The following is a 20,569-nucleotide window of genomic DNA, read 5'->3' as shown; positions in this document are numbered from 1 at the left end:
ACTTTGGCGGAGACTCCCACATTCCCAGAACTTGGTTTCCGGGCTACGTGATAATAAAATTCACTGTTTTCAGTCGGTCAATTTATTTGCAATGCTACACTCTTTGATACTGGGCGTTCCTAAGCCCATGTATCTTTTATCCTTTTTTCTTCTTGCTCATTCTTCGGCTTCTAATCTTTTTTCCTTTCCGAGGGTCAGTTGGAATTTCTCCTGGATTTCCAAGATTTATTAACGTGGGCGTTTGTGGGTAGAGGTCTGCCTGTTGTGGCCAAATGGGTACAATGTATCCTGTTTGGTGGCAGTGTCCGGTAGTCACCAGATTCGGGATTTGCATATTTAATTTGATACATTCAGTGATGGGTTAATATCCGTAGATCCCCGGAGCCAGCGCTTTTTCAAAAGCTTCCTGAAGAGGTTCTCTAGAAAATCGATAAAACTCATCATATATATTTTTAGCAGCCAGAATAACTATTGCTGGAAACAGTCGACGGTTCCCCTTAACTACGTGAAGAATAAACTTAACTGGATCATGGTTAATGATGGACTTACCTGTATTCTCCACAACTCAATTAGGAAATTGGATGTGATATGGGATCCATAGATACGATACTCATCTGTAACCTAATGAATCCTGACTGACCCTTTCTTTCCCTTTTTTTCTTTTTCTTTTCCCTGCTTTTCTCTGATCTACTCCCCTTTTATTTCCTTCTTCCTCTTTCTTATAATTTATTTGGTTTATCTGATTTCTTCAATAATTGCAAAATATTCTCAAGAAAGTTTAGTCCTACGCTGATGATACTCATAGGAATGTACAGAGCAGTTCCTTCTCCTGGTTCCCCCTCCCCCCCTTTCTTTATTTTTTTCCTCCCTCCCTTTTCCCACCCCCTTACCCCACCCCCCCCCCCCCCCCCCGTAACATAACCATTGCCACTACCACATAGCGAAATGGCTAGATGAGATATCATGTAGGCCAGGAGCTCCCAAACTGTGGGTCGGGATCTACTGGTGGGTTGCGAGCTGCGTTTGAGTGAGTCGGAAATCACTGAGAGCGGCCCGCTTAAATTGTGCTGTGCGAGCCCGCGCAAATTACAGAGAGCCAGAGCAGTCAAATCGCGATGGATTCAGGACCCCGCCCACTCAGGTTAGGGAGGCTGGTCTGCATTTCCCACAAGGAGGATACTTGCATCAGTGAGTATTTATGTGGGCTATTGTTTAGGATATGTTCATGGGGTGCAGAGCCAGGTCCTCGGTCCTGCTGGCGGCAGCAGTGGTGGCTAGACTGGCGGCGGGATTCTCTCAGCTATAGCAGGCATAGACGGCAGCCTCTGTGTCATAGGAGGACCAGGTGGCCCTGTGGTGTCAGGAGTTCATGGCAGCTTCTGTCTCCAGTAGAGGATCTTAAGGAGAAGAGCCAGGACACCAAGACCAGCATAGAGCTCCTCATCATGGAGACTCTGAGTGAGGTGTGCTGGGCCCTGGAGAGGGCAAACAGGGGCTTCACCTTCACTGTGGACCCTGGGAGAGGAAGGAGGGTGAGTGCCATATAGCCAGCTGATCACTGTCCTGGGGTGATTGATTTCTGTCCTCTGCCTGCCTTATATTGCCTATGAGGGTGCTGCTTACTTGCAACTCCGCTTATATGCCACACATGCCACAGTTTTCTGACCCCTCACTTAGAACATCTGGCAAGTGTATTCAATAATAAATTGAAAAGTAGTAAATTGATATTTTTAATTTAACATCCCCCCTCCCTTTAACCACTTTAAGACCAGAAGATTTTACCCCCTCAATGACCAGGCCATATTTTGCGATTCGGCACTGTCTAAATATAACGGACAATTGCGCGGTCGTGCGACGCTGTACCCAAACTAAATTTACGTCCTTTTTTTTCCCCACAAATAGAGCTTCTGTGACACACACAGAGATCTCAGGTTCAGCTATGCTGAATCCTGTGATATCTCCCTGTCTGTCACAGAGAAGATCCGCCTGCTTTGTTTACATAAGCAGGCGGATCTTCTCACATTTTCCCCGACGATCAGGGAAGAGAGGCAGCAATTGCCGCCCCGACTCCCGCTGTGTCTAAACACAGCGGGAGCGACCCTCCGGCGGCGCGTGTGCGCCGCCAAGATCACTAGGAGTCCAGCGACGTAGGTCTAGGTCGCTGGACACGGGAGCCGACCTGCCGCAGTAGTATCACTGTTAGTGGTCGGCAAGTTGTTAAAATATGCATTATTATTTGCATTTATATATCATTTATATAGCACCAACAAATTCTGTACCGCTTTACAATATTCAATTACAAGCAAGTGGTTAAGCTTTGCAAAAAAAAAAAAAGGAAGCCGATTGGTCTCTATGCAGAGCTGCACCAGATTTTGCCCCCCCCCCTCCCCCCATATGTAATCTCTTTTATAATCGGAAACCTTCAAATGCCATATTGCCTTGGCGCCATTCTAATATGCCACATTTTGCCAATTTTTCAGTGAAATGCCATATTTCGCAGATTTTCGGGATAATGCCACATTTTGTGCCATATTTTGCCTTATTTGGGCCAAGTTTTGAGAAAAAAAAAATAGAAATATTCTAATATTCTTCAAGTGAGACAGTAATATTTGTCAGCAATGTCTTCATATAGAAGTGTGAAGATTTAATACCACCTTACACAGTGTATTCCATGTGCTTGTCTGTGAGAGAGACACACAGACTGTCATTGGCAGACTTCCCTATTGTTTGTTTATTGGGAGGGAATGTGGATTGTGCCTCTCCCATTGTTAAATGTTAATGACCTCATATTGTTCTGTCTGCCTTAAGATAAACTTATTAGGGGAAGTATGTGGATTGGCTGCTAAGTGGGAGGGAGGATTGTCCCAGTGTCTATCTTTGTGTACACTGTATGTAAAAATCCATTAGTAGGGGGGAGGACCATAGGGAATCGGCTCCCTTTCCCACGGTCTTCATACCAAGCTGAAGTGTATTACTGAAGTCATTGCTCGTGTTTTACATCTTCGTGTTTTCCTAATTCAATATGCCTAAAGTTGCTAGTTCAAACGTAACCCTTTTCAAGAAGAGGATTAATGGTGACAGCAATTTCACCGTGGAAGGTGGGAAGATATTCTGCAAGTTGTGCACAAAAATTAAAAATTAAAGTACATCCTCAGCGACCGTCGCCTCAATTTTTTCTATGGAGAGCATAGTCGCTCACGTAAAACTATACTATAATTAAAACTAAAATTGTTGTAAATACCTGTAAATAGTAATAAAGTAGTTAATATGATTCAAGTTGCACGATTTAATATCCCTTTTACGATGGGAAGGGGGGAGGAAAGTTGAAAATATATGCCACATTTGGCCAAAATAAATGCCACATTTCCACTCTTTTTAGTGCCACATTTCATAAAAATAAATGCTACAATTTGAAGGTCTCTGCTTTATAATACAGGTCTGCATTTGGATCAGACAATAGTCGCTGATCTCTGTCCACCATTGTCAGAGCTTCCTGCTGTACTTTTTCCTCTTTCATTCTTGGTTATCTCATTTGTTTGTGTTTTATTCTCTTCTCATCATCACCATAAACTGCCTGGTATTCCGTTCTTCAGACCTGAAAAAACGTGTCGGGGCAAGAGGTGCATTAACCCGGAGTCAGTCAATGATTAGCCATGTCATCCATAACTGAGGTGTGACGCAGATTGTAAATACGGGTGGAAACTTCCAGATTGAGAACCCTGACTGCGACTTCATGTAGACTTCAGTTGTTCTTTGTAGTCCGTCTAATGGAGTGAATGTTGATTTTTGAGAATGTTAAAGCCTAATTCAGCCTTCAGTTTACAGTGATTGTTATGTCTCTCTCTCCTTTTTTTTTTTTGGTTAAAAATAACAAACATGTTATACTGACCTGCTCTTTGTAATGGTTTTGCACAGAGCCAGCCCCAGTCCTTTTCTTTTCAGGTCCCTCTTCAGGGCTCCTGGCCCCTCCCTCCTGTTGAGTGCCCCCACGGCAAGCAGCTTGCCATGGGGGCAGCCGAGCCACAGCTCTGTGTGTGTCCATTCAGACACAAACCCCTGGCTCAGCCCCACACTTTCTTTTTTAGGGATGCACCGATCCGATATTCAGGTCGGATATCGGCGCCGATGTGGCCATTATAGCTGGATCGGGGGATCGTTAACATTGACCGATCCACTGGCCGATACGATTTTTGCTGAGTAACGGCTCAGCCATCCCTTACTTGGTGCAGTAGTAGTATGGGATGGGAGCCGCTACTTCCTGTATAGGTACGGCTCACAGGCGGAGTGATATCAGATGCACTCCGCCTGTGAATGGAGGAGCCGTACGCATGAAGCAGCGGCTTTGCTCTGTACTGCAGCCGCTTGCTTTGTGTGTAGCTCCGGATCGGTATCGGCGATTTCACAACGCCAAGTATCGGTATCGGGTCCAAAAAAAGTCGGATCGGTGCATTCTTACTTTTCATTGGCTGACTGACTTTGACAGCAGCATATGGAGCAGATAGATAGAGGCACTGGCGCTGCGCTGCTGTCTCAGCCAATGAGGAGTAGAGTCCCAAAAGCCGAGACATTCCTGTAACATGGCTCGATCTAGAGGGATCTCCGAAAGCCGAGACATTCCTGTAACATGGCTGGATCTAGAGGGACCTCAGGTCAGTATTTAGGGGGGCTGAGGGGGGCTGCTGCACACCTTCTGCCTTTACAATAACTTTAAATCCTCTCAATACATTCCCAGTGTATCATAACAAATGGTGTGCAAAATTTACAATTTATTTTCCTTACAAAGCAGCTGCAGCCTGAGTAGAAAAGCTTGTCCCCTACCAGCATGCTGCCTATGGTGCATGAGGCCTTGCCATCACTATGGAACAGCATATTCCAGATATCGTTCCTGCGTATGGTGTATCCTGATGAAGAGGCTCTTCCTGCGTATGATGCGCCCCGATGAAGGGGCTCTTCCTGCGTATGGTGCGCCCCGATGAAGGGGCTCTTCCTGCGTATGGTGCGCCCCGATGAAGGGGCTCTTCCTGCGTATGGTGCGCCCCGATGAAGGGGCTCTTCCTGCGTATGGTGCGCCCCGATGAAGGGGCTCTTCCTGCGTATGGTGCGCCCCCATGAAGGGGCTCTTCCTGCGTATGGTGCGCCCCCATGAAGGGGCTCTTCCTGCGTATGGTGCGCCCCGATGAAGGGGATCTTCCTGCGTATGGTGCGCCCCGATGAAGGGGCTCTTCCTGCGTATGGTGCGCCCCCATGAAGGGGCTCTTCCTGCGTATGGTGCGCCCCGATGAAGGGGATCTTCCTGCGTATGGTGCGCCCCGATGAAGGGGCTCTTCCTGCGTATGGTGCGCCCCGATGGAGGGGCTCTTCCTGCGTATGGTGCGCCCCGATGGAGGGGCTCTTCCTGCGTATGGTGCGCCCCGATGGAGGGGCTCTTCCTGCGTATGGTGCGCCCCGATGGAGGGGCTCTTCCTGCGTATGGTGCGCCCCGATGGAGGGGCTCTTCCTGCGTATGGTGCGCCCCGATGGAGGGGCTCTTCCTGCGTATGGTGCGCCCCGATGGAGGGGCTCTTCCTGCGTATGGTGCGCCCCGATGGAGGGGCTCTTCCTGCGTATGGTGCGCCCCGATGGAGGGGCTCTTCCTGCGTATGGTGCGTACCAGCGAAGAGACTCTTCCTGCGTATGGTGCGCCCCGACGACGAGACTCTTCCTGCGTATGGTGCGGCCTGTTACATAGACCCTTGCTGTGTGTATGGTCACTCTGATACAGACACCTCTCCTGTGTTTGTGCAGCCTGAGGCTTAGGAGATTTGCAGTGATTTCTACATTATTCATCCTTTTTCACACTTACCATCGCCTGCACCATCCTACTAAAAGTTCAGGTTGAAGCTGTTTCCCATTTACATAGACCTGTGTCCATGTAATGTAACCCGATCAGATTGCTGCACAGTTCCTTTCCATACAAATACACTCCACAGAGCCTTCGGCCTAGCTTGTTTTCATGTGTTTCATCTATCTTTGTTATGCTAATCAGAGACCATCCGTATTTAGCCATAAAATAGTCATCATTTGCAGGTGCAGCAAAATCGGCCTTGAGAGAGTTGTGTGCAGAGGCCAGGGCTCTAGGTGCATGCCCTATGGTGCAGAGGCCAGGGCTCTAGGTGCATGCCCTATGGTGCGGAGGCCAGGGCTCTAGGTGCATGCCCTATGGTGCAGAGGCCAGGGCTCTAGGTGCATGCCCTATGGTGCGGAGGCCAGGGCTCTAGGTGCATGCCCTATGGTGCGGAGGCCAGGGCTCTAGGTGCATGCCCTATGGTGCGGAGGCCAGGGCTCTAGGTGCATGCCCTATGGTGCGGAGGCCAGGGCTCTAGGTGCATGCCCTATGGTGCAGAGGCCAGGGCTCTAGGTGCATACCCTACGGTGCAGAGGCCAGGGCTCTAGGTGCATGCCCTATGGTGCAGAGGCCAGGGCTCTAGGTGCATGCCCTATGGTGCAGAGGCCAGGGCTCTAGGTGCATGCCCTATGGTGCAGAGGCCAGGGCTCTAGGTGCATGCCCTATGGTGCAGAGGCCAGGGCTCTAGGTGCATGCCCTATGGTGCAGAGGCCAGGGCTCTAGGTGCATGCCTATGGTGTAAAAGCCAAGCCCCTACGCCCCAAAGTAACCCCCCCCCCACCCCTTATGTTGAGCTCTAAAACAACCCCCTTCCTGGCATGCCAGACTCCATGGTCAAATAAGGGTCCAGTATGGATTTCGGAGGGGAATAGCATGACTAGTCGCACCCTATTGACCGTGTACAAATCGGTGTGATGCCGATTTTGCGGTGCCACATTGATTTGAAAGATTAGTTCCTCCACTACTTTTGGCGATTTCAGGTGCGACTTTCACAGATATATTCCAAGTCGCACTGACATGCGGCTTTGAAATCGTGCAAATTCAGATGAAGTCAAACAATTTTAAAGCCACATTCATTGTGAACGAGGGCTTACGCTGAACTCCAGGCATGAATTAAATCTATAGTTACAATTGGTCCAGCTTGGCACGACGTATGCATTTCTCATACCTGGGTGTCCACTGTGGAAGCTGGCGATCAGTGTAGTAGTCCGCTCTAATACAGTGAATACCATTATCGTCTGGGTCCTGTGCTGAGACTCTGCCCCCCACTGCAGACTCACCACAGGGGGCACTGCATTACCCAGAATTACTTTCCTCATTTGGAGAGTGTTCTTTCTAATTGCCGGAGCGTAAAACCAAAGCCTCTTTTTATGAAGGAAACCCTGACAAAAGAATAAATGCTTATAATGAGCCGACTCCCACTAAATATCAAGATCCTAAACAGAATTTAAATTCATATAAAGAAATCATGATAGAAATAAATCTGATCGATCCTATTAGGGCCCATGCACCCTATCGTGTTGCGGTAACATGCACACAGCACACCTTGCATGCATTGGGTGTGGGGCAGTGAATGGCACTCCAATACACCTTATTAACAGATGTGCATTGTAGCAGTGCATGAATGTGCGTTGTCGTGCGATACGCTGCCAGAAGCGGTATATGTACCCTTTTTTGGCAAGTTGTACAGCCATTAACATGACATTAATTCATACTAGGGATCGACCGATTATTGGCAACACCGATATATCAGTGGCCGATATTCACTTTCCCCGATATATCAGAATCAGCCTTTGGATTTACCGATATTGCCGATATTTCGGGAAAGTGCTTGTACCGGAGTGATGCCTGCAGCTAAGAGGCATCACCCCGGTACCGGCGTCCATAGCCGACAGTCGGCTGTCTTGTAATGACAACCGATGCGGCTGAGAAGCCACTCGGCTGTCATTTCAAGGAGCGATAGGGGATGTCCCCTCCTCCCGCCGTCTTCCGTGGCTCACCTTGGTCTTCCGTCCCACTGGGAGACCTGGGCATCCTACCTCCACCGCCGCTGCCGCCGAAGAGAAGACCCAGTGTACTGCGTCTCCATGTAAAACAACCGGAAGTGATGTTATGACATCACTTCCGGGTACTCGGTGCCAAATTAAAAAAAACTGACAGCATTCAAAACAGCTAAACTTGGAGTTTTAAATGCTTTTCGATGCCGAGGAGGGATCGAAAAGAATTTTTTTTAACATGTCCGAAAATATCGGCAGATATCGGCCGATACTGATATTCAATGACCAAAATAAATATCGGTATCGGCATTAAAAAAATGATTAACTAATTCATACCACAGTGGTGTGAGACCCGAAGCCTCCTTTTGTCCTAGCAGTTGGATGTCCGGTCAGGGGGGTGGAGTTTTGCCGGTTTTATGTGGCAGTTGTGTTTAACGGATTCCTTTACTGCTATTTACTTTTGTCCTTCTCTTTTCTTGGAAGCAGTTAAAGGTGATTGCTGCTAATCCAGCTGATAGCACAGAGATGTGCGGGACGTGTGAAGGAGATTGTGTTTTGTGTAACCTGTGATAGACGCCAATTAGAGCCCTGTGTATAGTGTGTATGAATGACTCCCCAGTATGGATGCACTGATATATCGGCCACTGAAAATCATCTGACAAAAATAGGTATATCTGCGCTTTGACATTAGGGAAAAGGAAAAAAAAATTGCTGATAATGGGATGCTTCATCCTATTGACTTCAATGCAAAAACGCCCCCTAGTGACTTCAATGCAAAAATGCCCCCTAGTGACTTCAATGCAAAAATGCCCCCTAGTGACTTCAATGCAAAAATGCCCCCTAGTGACTTCAATGCAAAAAGGCCCCCCCTAGTGACTTCAATGCAAAAATGCCCCCTAGTGACTTCAATGCAAAAATGCCCCCTAGTGACTTCAATGCAAAAAGGCCCCCCCTAGTGACTTCAATGCAAAAACGCCCCCCCTAGTTACTTCAATGCAAAAACGCCCCCCTAGTGACTTCAATGCAAAAACGCCCCCCTAGTGACTTCAATGCAAAAACGCCCCCTAGTGACTTCAATGCAAAAACGCCCCCTAGTGACTTCAATGCAAAAACGCCCCCTAGTGACTTCAATGCAAAAACGCCCCTAGTGACTTCAATGCAAAAATGCCCCCTAGTGACTTCAATGCAAAAACGCCCCCTAGTGACTTCAATGCAAAAACGCCCCCTAGTGACTTCAATGCAAAAACGCCCCCCTAGTGACTTCAATGCAAAAACGCCCCCCTAGTGACTTCAATGCAAAAACGCCCCCCTAGTGACTTCAATACAAAAACGCCCCCCTAGTGACTTCAATACAAAAACGCCCCCCTAGTGACTTCAATACAAAAACGCCCCCCTAGTGACTTTAATGCAAAAACGCCCCCCTAGTGACTTTAATGCAAAAACGTCAGCCACATTAACCACTTGCTGACCGCCTACTGCCGGCTGTCTCGGCTGGGCAAACCGACATATGGGCACGTCAGTTTACGGGAGGAGCGCTCCTGGGGACGATCCCATTCTGATGCTCAGTTTGAACTTCAGCAAGTCGTCTTCACCACGTCTAGATGCTTAACTGCATTGAGTTGCTGCCTTGTGATTGGCTGATTAGCAATTTGTTACCAGGCAAATGAACAGGTGTAGGTAATAAAGTGGCCGGTGAGTGTATGGCTGCTTTTCACATTCAGAGGTGTCCAGAAATGTCCCCTTTCTAGTGATTGCTCAGTATTGGCAGTTGTGTGTTATCGGTGGTGTACACGGGTGATCCGATCTGTTCCCTGTCAGTTTTTCAGGCGGACCTGATTGGATGCTCTATGCACCTCTATGGAGCAGCGGATATCAGCGGAAACATGTGCACTGACACCCGCTGCTATCCGATCCTGTCCATGAAATCCGGACGGATGGAAATCCTATTTTCCATCTGGAGGATCGAATGAAAATAGACAGGCGGTCCTTTTTCCTCCGATCTCCCATAGAGGAGAGCGGGGATCTGACAGCTCCGTCTCTGAAAAGTAAGCGGAAATGGAGCTGTCATCCGCCTGCTCAGCGGGGATTGGCGGATCGATCCCCGCTGAGCAAAACTGAGTCCGCCGGACGGAAAGCCCGTGTGAAAGGACCCTTAGAAGTACGGTCAGTCAGCAGCTCTTTGCTCTGCCCCTTCCTCACTCACTGGAGCACACAGGAGCGTTCGGCTCAGTCTCTCAAAGGCTTGCTGAGAGGCTAAACTGGGGTTGTGGGTGGATCCCGACTATATTATCGTGATCTTGCTCCAGCTTGGACCAGCTCTAAAACGTCACCCGACAGCGGGATTTAGCTTAGAATGGGTCACAGGAGTGCAGAACAAACTACACTCCACAGAAATACAGCCAAACGAGCTTTCCCCATACTTCTCCATTTAATCCGACTAGAGAGGCTGGGGACTTTTGTGAAAAGCCAGGCTGACCCCCTTGGAGCCACTGCCACCAACTTTAGTGGACCTCTCCCTGGGCCTCCCCGGTCAGCTTGCCACAGGTCAGGACCATTCCCTGAGACATCACCAAAAGCACAAGCTGACCCCCTTGGAGACCCAAACGATGACTCTCCGGTCAGCTTGCCACGGGTAAGGACCATTCCCTGAGACTTCACCAAAAGCACAAGCTGACCCCCTTGGAGACCCAAACGATGACTCTCCGGTCAGCTTGCCACAGGTCAGGACCATTCCCTGAGACTTCACCAAAAGCACAAGCTGACCCCCTTGGAGACCCAAACGATGACTCTCCGATCAGCTTGCCACGGGTAAGGACCATTCCCTGAGACTTCACTAAAAGCCCAAGCCGACATCTCCTTTAATACGGCGAGGGAAATATATATATATATATATATATATATATATATATATATATATATATATTGAAAATTAGACATTTGACATAACACAGTATAAGGAATGGAGTCTACAGCAAAGACAAGAACATCGGTGTATAACCTGCCCGGCTGGGTCAGTCAAGTTATATTATAAGATGGCCTTATTGTACTTTAGATCCAAGGAGGTTTCAGTTTCCTCCTGCAATGTATATGGCTCAATGTTCTCAGCATATTATTCTACCTGAAAAGTGTTTTCTTTTTTATCTTTAAGAAGTTCAATGGCAGCAAAGTGAATCCTAATTTTAAAATGTGTTATGTACTGCCATCTAGTGGCTGATTTTGGCTTTTCAGGTCTTTCTCCTATATCTTTTTTTTTTTTTTTTTATTCACTTTGATTATAATGGGGTGCCAAAAATTGTACCTTTCTAGTGATTGCTCACTAGTGGCACTTCTGTGTTGTCAGTGGTGTTAGCAGTACTGCCCTCAGTAGACGTTCATTGGTCAGTAGCTCACCCCCAAGAGAAGGATGGTTGGAGGTCCTAGGATCTTTGTGTTGGGGTGGGAGGACTGTGTACCAATCACTACTTACAGAGAGACATGTGTGACACCTTTTTATATATTTGTGTTTTATTTTGCTCCCTTCCCCCCAATTAATTAATTATTTTTATTTTTTTAAATCCCATAAGCCTATTTTTTTTTATTTTTTTTTTACATTGCTAACTGGAAATGAAATGGATTCTTTTACTTTTTAATTTATGTTTACAGAATTTTCTCATGTGGAATATTTACATAATCTGCATATGCTGGAACGGTATTGATATGTAAATGATACTGATCCCCTATAGAGGTCAATGTATTGTTATGTCTGTCAGACAAATACAGCCCTGTCTCTGGGAATCAACTACTATTCCACTATTGCTTCTTAGAAAGCCAAACCTTCTTTTTCTATTCTTTTTTTGATGGGTTAAGGAGTGGTTAACCCCTTCCTGCCTACCCGCCGTGGCCCTTTAACCGCTTAAAGACCAGCCGCCGCAGAAATACTGGGTCAGGCTGGCTCTCCTGCGCTGACCGTGTAGTATAGCATAGCAAACACAATACATGATTGGTATATAGTATAGTATAGCAAACACAATACATGATTGGTATAATATAGTATAGTATAGAAAACACAATACATGATTGGTATATAGTATAGCAAACACAATACATGATTGGTATATAGTATAGCAAACACAATACATGATTGGTATATAGTATAGCATAGAAAACACAATACATGATTGGTATATAGTATAGCATAGAAAACACAATATCTTGGCATCTGTAAGACTCCATGCATTTCGTGGATCCCTGTCCACTTCATCGGGAGATTGATGCAAAAAAGATATCTAGAAGGTGTGTGTAATACACACACATATATATATATATATATATATATATATATATATATATATATATATATATATATATATATAATGTGTAGGTAGGTAGATACATATAAGTAGACATTTTTTTTTTTTAAAGCTAAATATAGGTCGATGATGTAGTAGAGAAAATCCCCATATGTCTCAGGGGGTATAGATGACTCCCAAAAGGGGAAGTAAAAAAAGGTATAATTACTTACAGGCTGGCTCAATGAGAGCACCCAGCCTTTGGGAGATAAATTAAGATGTCAAACATATTATTCTGTAATGTGTCTGTATATGTGTCTCTGTATATATATATATATATATATATATATATATATATATATATATATTTTAGGGGTTCTAAGTAGTAATCTAGCAAAAAAATAAAAATAACGAAACGTGGCAGAAATTGCCTGGACTGGAAGTGGTTAATTCTTTCAGCAATAAGTTATACAGAAGCTTTGTGAAGCCACACTTGAAATGTGTTCTATCATGTCATCTATTAATGTAATACTGCCATCTAGTGGTTTCAATGTGATCTCTCGCGTTTTGCAATGGTATACTGCCATCTAGTGGTTTAAATGCGATCTCTTACGTCTTGCAATGGTATACTTGCATCTAGTAGACGCATTGTGATCTCCTCAGTCATGTGAGGGTATACTGCCATCTAGTGGTTCACATGATTATCTCTCGTGTAATATGATGGTATATTGCCATCTAGCGGTTGTTCATTATCCTTAATTGTCTGTTCTTTACTTATATGAAAATAGGGTTTCCAAAAATTGTACCTTTCTAGCGATTGCTCACTAGTGGCACTTATGTGTTGTTTATTGGCGTTAGCAGTACTGTCCTCACTAGACGTTCATTGGCCAGTAGCTCACCCCAAGAGAAGGATGGTTGAAGATTGAAGAATTTGAATTTTGGTGGGCAACACGGAAGCCTGGTTGAAGTTATGGTGATTTTTTTTTTATTTATATGAGTAATTACCTCTGTATGATCATATGTGTCGTTCGGTGTATCCTCTGTCATTTTTTTTTAAGTTTTGGGTTTGTTGTTCTATTTTCTTGACTGTTTTATTTAGCTGAAAGTGTGGGAAATGCTTTCTACCCATAATGCACTTGTGCAGTCATTTGCATATTGTACTATTCAGCCTTTATACCTTGCTGGAGCGTTGTGTGTGTTTGTTCTCACTTGTTTCTTGATTTTTTAATTGCATTCATTAAGTGTTACAAAATTTTAATGTTTTAACTCTTCATCTTCCAGGTGGCGTTGCTGGGAATGGATATTTTATCAGCTTTAGTTGCACGATTGCAAGATCGCTTCAGATCTCAGATCGGTACAGGTAGGGACATTACCATACACCATTAATTTATTTTTCCTTTTTTATTTTTTTAGAAAAAGTAAAAATGAAATGTGCAATTAACCCCTTCTGGACCGGAAGATTTTACCCCGCAATGACCAGGCCATTTTTTTGTGATTCAGCACTGCCTTACTTTTACTGACAATTGCGCAGTCTTGCGACGCTTTACCCAAATAAAATTAATGTCCTTTTTTTCCCCAACAAATGGGGCTTTTTTTTGGGTGGTATTTGATCATCTCTGGGATATTTATTTTTTTGCGCTAAAAAAAAAAAAATTTTGGGGGTTTTTTTTTTTTGTTTTTCAGAATTGTCGCTTTTTTTTTTATTTTTTTTTTTAAACTTTCTGCTATATAACATTCCCAATAAAATTATTTTTAAAATCAAACCCTGATCACCTGGGATCGCCTGATCCCTGAACTGATATGTTACAAAAAAAGAAAAAAATTCAGTATTTTTTTCCCTTCATTTCCAAAAAATTTGCCAAGCTTCTTACTAAATACCTTGGACTGCTACTTTCCAAAAAGTAGTGGTGCACCGAAATTTTGGCAACCAAAATTTTTTGCTGAAAATGGGCCTATCCCGTTTCGGCTGAAAATGGGTCATATATACTGAAAATTAATGGCCGCCGCCGCAGCAGCTTTCACTTTAACTTGTATGGTGCGTGATCGGCCGCTGCCGGCTCCCAAGATCCGAGACCCGCCGTTTGTACCTCCTCACCCCTCCGTGCTAGACTGTTTGCTAGAATCGCCAGCCGCCTGGCGTCTAACAACCAGTGACGTCACATTTCCAAGAGGAAAGTGAGGCCGAGAAGAGGACCCAGCATGCAGAGCGGAGGAGGATCTTCCTCATCCTCCTCCGCGCCTTTGATATAGAAAATTGTTTTTTTTCTATCATTTCTATTTTAATATCATTTGGGGGGAAAAAAGTCATTTTCTGTTTCCGGCCAAGGACATCCTGAATTTTTGGTTTCTGTTTCGGCCCAGAATTTTCATTTCGGTGCATCCCTACCAAAATGGGGTAATTTGGGGGGACGTTTGTTCTGTCCCTGCGTTTTCGTGCCTCAAGAAATGAGATCGGCCGTCAGTACATCAGGAGCAGACTTGTATAAAGTACTCAAAATTTCTACTTGAGTAAAAGTACAAGTGCTCGATCAAAAAGTGACTTAAGTAGAAGTGGAAGTGCTCGCAGAAAAAGTTACTTAAGTGGAAGTACTAAAGTATTCAACATTTTTTTTACTTAAGTATTGCAAGTAGTTTTTTCAAAAAAATTGCTACTTAAGTACTAAAAGTAAAAAGTACCAGTAGTTTTGAAAAAAAAATTCTACTCAAGTACTGAAAGTAGAAGTAGAAGTACTGTGTTATGTAGTTATTAAAGAAAGAAGTCAAAAGTTTGAACATCATATTGTTTTTTATTATTTCAAATGATTTATTCAAATGATTAACCTAAAGGACAATCACAATTCCTTAGGCTGTAACTTTTTGTAAACAAAAAACAGATAAAGTATGTCCCTCCCTTCCCCCTCCTTCTCTTCCCTGCCTGTTTTTTTTTTTCTCCACAGCTTATTGGTGCGCAAAATCATATATAAACCAATGTGATATACAACAATATATTCCAATAATGAAATAAAGGAAGAGTGTATGAAATCTAAGTCAATAAAAAATTCAAAATATTGTGAATCTTCAAATATATATATGTGACAAAACAAGATGAATATAATTTCATATCTGCTGTTAATGGGAAAGAACCTCCCAACCAGGGCCGGCCTTAGGTGTTCAGGCGCCCTGTGCGAGCTGATCCTGTGGCGCCCCCACCAGCGCCCTGCACATTTTTTCTTGCACTTTTTTTGCACTTGATTTGACTTTTCTTTTTTATGATCACTACAAACTTAGCCCCCCTTACATTAGAGACCCCCCCTTACATCAGAAACCCCCCAACGGAGCCCCCCTTACAACAGAAACCCCCCCAACGGAGCCCCCTTACAACAGAAACCCCCCACAGAGGCCCCACTTACATCAGAGACTCCCCACACAGAGCACCCTTACAGCAGAGACCCCCCATCCCCCACAAAGAGCCCCCTTTACATCAGAGACCCCCCACACAGAGCCCCCCTTACATCAGAGACCCCCATACAGAGCCCCCTTACATCAGAGACCCCCATACAGAGCCCCCTTTACATCAGAGACCCCCCACACACAGAGCTCCCCTTTACATCAGAGACCCCCCACACACAGAGCTCCCCTTTACATCAGAGACCCCCCACACACAGAGCTCCCCTTACATCAGAGACCCCCACACAGAGCACCCTTACAGCACAGACGTGGAAGCCTGGAGCGGAACAACGCTGCCCAAATGACCAGAGACCAGGTACCCATGAAAAAGGGGGGTATCTTTACCTTTGCCTTCCTATAGAAAAGGGGAGGGGAGGGGGGAAGGCAGAATAGGGAGGATAATTGAAAGAGTAGGAGAGAGCAGTAAGGAGGGAAACCAAACAAAAAAGAAAAAGGGAAAGGCAGAGAAAAGTAACGAGTAACGATGCAGCACAAAAAAAAAATATCAGAGTAGAAGTATCGAAATCATCGAAAAAATGTAGTGAAGTAAAAGTAGAAGTAGGAGAAAAAAATTCTACTCTAGGAAAGTACAGATACCGCCTTTCGGTACTTAAGTACAGTACTTAAGTAGTTCTACTTCGTTACTATACATCTCTGATCAGGAGTGATCAATTTTCAGATATAGTTTGTGGACTCTGTAAACTTCCCACAGAATAAATGATAAACACTGATTTTAATTATTTTTTTTTTTTACCAAGGAAATGTAGCAGTATACATTTTTGACCTAAATTTATTAACCAATTATATATTATTTACCCCCCGCAATAACCAGGCCATTTTATGCGATTCGGCACTGCGTTACTTTAATGGACAATCGCGCAGTCTTGCGACGTTGTACCTAAATAAAATTGTTTTTTTTTTTTTTATAATAAGCGGATTGGCTACCATGTACAGCTGCACCGGATTTTGAACGCTTCAGTTTTTTAGTAAATCAACCCTCCAATGTGCTTAAGCTGATAACACACAAACAATTCTAATTACTGAAGAAAATGTATATTCACCACCTTATATACCACATCCTATTACATGTACAGAAAAACGAAAAACAGGACCCCATCCTGTCATAGGAGGACTCTACTGGCATAGATATGAGACCGATTACCGCTTGTTAAAGGTATCGCCAAAAATATTTGAAGACATTAACCACTTTCCGCCCGCCCGCCACAGATATACTGTGTCAGGCTGGCTCTGCTGCATGAATCGCCGCCCCCCCCCACTAAGCAGGGATGCCGATTCACAGGGCCGGGGGCCGCGTTTGCTGCCGGCCACGCGCGATCTCTCCCCGCTGAGAGAGAAGAACGGTCTGCTGTTGTAAACACAGCTGACTATTCTTCTCCCTGGAATGATCAGAGCCCCTGTGATCCTTCTATATAGGATCGCATGTCTCCATGGTAACTTCACAAGTCTCTCCCCCTCAGTTAGAAAACACCCCACTAGGCTTACATGTATCCCTTTGATCGCCCACAGGGTTAACCCCTTCCTTGCCAGTGTCATTAGTACAGTGACAGTGCATATTTTTAGCACTGATTACTGTAGTAATGTCACCGGTCCCCCCAAAAGTGTCAAAAATGTCAGTTAGGGGTCCGATCTGTCCGAAGCAATGTCGCAGCCCTGCTAAAAAATCGCAGATCGCCGCCATTACTAGTAAAAATAAAATGTAAAAATGACATAAATCTTTCCCGTAATTTGTGAAGTAACGTAGTGCCGAATTGCAAAAAAAAATTGGCTGGTCATTAACCACTTGCTGACCGCCGTACGACTATTTAAGTCGGCAGTCAGCCCCTCACAGGCAAAGTGATGTAGATCTATGTCGCTAGCCTGTGAGGGTCTAGGGAGCAGGCGCGTGATCACGGACCCCCCCCCCCCCCCCACGCGTGTGACCGGCGGACCCGATGTCCGCCGGTCAATCTGCGATCGTCGCTGCAGAGGGAGAAAGTCAGGCGGCTAATGTAAACAAGCCGCCTGTCATTCTCCCCTGTGTAGAAACAGTGATCATACGGTTCTACTATGTAGGATCGTTGATCACTGTTCCTACACTTCAAGCCACAGCCAATCACAGTTAGAAGCACGCCCCTAGGGACACACACACCACCCCTCCCTCTCAAATAAAGTTAACCCCTTCACTACCAGTGTCATTTTACAGTAACAGTGCATATGTATAGCACTGATTACTGTAGTAATGTCACTGGTAACCCCAAAAGTGTCAAAAATGTCAGTCAAAGGTCCGATCTGTCCGCCGCAATGTCGCAGTACCGCAAAAAAAAAATGCAGATCGCCACCAATACTTGTTAAAAAAAACAAAAAAACAAAAATGACAAAAATCTTTCCCGTAGTTAGTAAACGCAATAACTTTTGCGCAAACCAATCAAAATACGCGTATTTTTTTACCAAGCATATGTAGCATAAAACAAATTGGCCAAAAATGTAAAAAAATTTAGATTTTTACATTTTTTTTGGGGGGGGGGGGGGGGATTTCATATAAAAAAAAGTGAAAAATATTATTTTTTGCAAAATTGACGCTCTTTTTTTGTTTATAGCGCATGATCAAAAAATCGCACAGGTGATCAAATACCACCAAAAGAAAGCTCTGTTTGTGGGGAAAAAACGACGTCAAATTCGTTTAGGTACAGCGTCGCATGACTGCGCAATTGTCCGTTAAAGTCACACAGTGCCGAATTGCGAAATACCCCCTGGTTAGGAAGGGGGTAAAATCTTCCGGGGCTTAAGTGGTTAAAGAAAAGGCTGTATTTTCTATAAAATAATTTATTAGTAGAGCACTCACACATGCTGTGTGGGCAGCCATTTTAACTGTGGGCACATGAAGCTAGCAATAGTTTCTTCCAGGATATGGATGACAGACACTCTCACACAGACATGGACACACATTATGGCAAAACACACACCTTGTCAGTAGATGTTACCATTCTAATCCTCCTCTTGCACTCTGTGGGATCACTGCATAAAAGTCCCGGCTTGCTCCTCTAACCAAGTACAGGAGCCCCTGGACACGCCCCTCTGCCCTCCTCCTCCTCCTACTTGCTCAACCACACAAGCACAGATCCCCAGCCTCTGGACACGCCTCTCTCCCCACCTCCTCCACATTCTCAAGCAGTGATCCTGAGCCTCTAGACACGCCCTCCACCCTCCGCCTATTTTTGAAACTTGTTGTTTACAAGTTATTCATTATTATTTACAAGTTTATCAGTATTTCTTGCTAGAAAATTACTTAGAACCCCCAAAACATATATATATATTTTTTTAGCAAAGACTCTGGAGAATAAAATGGTGGTTGTTGCAATATTTTTTAGCACGCAGTATTTGCGCAGTGTTCTTTCAAACACAATTTTTTTTTTGGGAAAAAATAAATTTCACTGAATTCTAAAAAAACTAAACCGTAAAGTTAGCCCAATTTTTTTTTTTTTTTGTATATTATAAAAGATGTCACGCCGAGTAAATAGATGCCTAACGTGTTATGGTTTAAAATTGCGCACACTCGGGGAGTGGCGACAAACTACGGTACCTAAAAATCTCCAGAGGCGTTGCTTTAAAATTTTTAGCAGTTACCAGTTTAGAGTTACAGAGGAGGTCTTTTGTTAGGATTATTGCTCTCACTCTGACGATGACGGCAATTCCTCACATTAGTGATTTTGAATACCATTTTCATTTGCGGGCGAGACTTACGTATGTGGTTTCTTTGGTGCGTGAACTCGCGGGGATATGGGCGCTTTAATTTTTTTTTTTCCGATTTTATTTTATTTTTAACACTTAAAAAAAAAATAATAATCTGATCACTTTTATTGCTGTCGCAAGGAATGTAAACGTCCCTTGTGACAGTAATAGGCAGTGACAGGTACTCTTTGTGGAGGGATCGGGGGAATGTGACAGTAATAGGAGTGACAGGTACTCTTTATGGAGGGATCGGGGGGGGGAATGTGACAGTAATAGGCAGTGACAGGTACTCTTTATGGAGGGATCGGGGGGAATGTGACAGTAATAGGCAGTGACAGGTACTCTTTATGGAGGGATTGGGGGGAATGTGACAGTAATAGGAGTGACAGGTACTCTTTATGGAGGGATCGGGGGGGAATGTGACAGTAATAGGAGTGACAGGTACTCTTTATGGAGGGATCGGGGGGAATGTGACAGTAATAGCAGTGACAGGTACTCTTTATGGAGGGATCGGGGGGGAATGTGACAGTAATAGGCAGTGACAGGTACTCTTTATGGAGGGATCGGGGGAATGTGACAGTAATAGGAGTGACAGGTACTCTTTATGGAGGGATCGGGGGGAATGTGACAGTAATAGGAGTGACAGGTACTCTTTATGGAGGGATCGGGGGGAATGTGACAGTAATAGGCAGTGACAGGTACTCTTTATGGAGGGATCGGGGAGGAATGTGACAGTAATATGCAGTGACAGGTACTCTTTATGGAGGGATCGGAGGGGAATGTGACAGTAATAGGCAGTGACAGGTACTCTTTATGGAGGGATCGGGGGAATGTGACAGTAATAGGCAGTGACAGGTACTCTTTATGGAGGGATCGGGGGGAATGTGACAGTAATATGCAGTGACAGGTACTCTTTATGGAGGGATCGGAGGGGAATGTGACAGTAATAGCAGTGACAGGTACTCTTTATGGAGGGATCGGGGGAATGTGACAGTAATAGGCAGTGACAGGTACTCTTTATGGAGGGATCGGGGAGGAATGTGACAGTAATATGCAGTGACAGGTACTCTTTATGGAGGGATCGGAGGGGAATGTGACAGTAATAGGCAGTGACAGGTACTCTTTATGGAGGGATCGGGGGGAATGTGACAGTAATATGCAGTGACAGGTACTCTTTATGGAGGGATCGGGGGGAATGTGACAGTAATAGGCAGTGACAGGTACTCTTTATGGAGGGATCGGGGAGGAATGTGACAGTAATAGGC

General features: G+C 44.8%; 1 protein-coding gene across 1 annotated transcript in view; it reads left to right on the top strand.

Annotated features, from left to right (window-relative positions):
• The window catches only part of CLASP1 (cytoplasmic linker associated protein 1), a 390,996-nt gene that overhangs the window by 98,681 nt on the left and 271,746 nt on the right, over window positions 1–20,569 (top strand). Inside the window, exon 3 of the mRNA XM_082262205.1 lies at window positions 13,431–13,509. Coding sequence (XP_082118331.1) covers window positions 13,431–13,509 — 79 coding nt within the window. The remainder of the gene's footprint in view (window positions 1–13,430; window positions 13,510–20,569) is intronic.

Source organism: Pelophylax lessonae (assembly GCF_965119305.1).
Source record: "Pelophylax lessonae genome assembly, chromosome: 6".
NCBI classification, from domain to species: domain Eukaryota; kingdom Metazoa; phylum Chordata; class Amphibia; order Anura; family Ranidae; genus Pelophylax; species Pelophylax lessonae.
The sequence above is the reverse complement of the archived record's forward strand: the minus strand, read 5'-3'. Positions and strand labels throughout refer to the sequence as shown.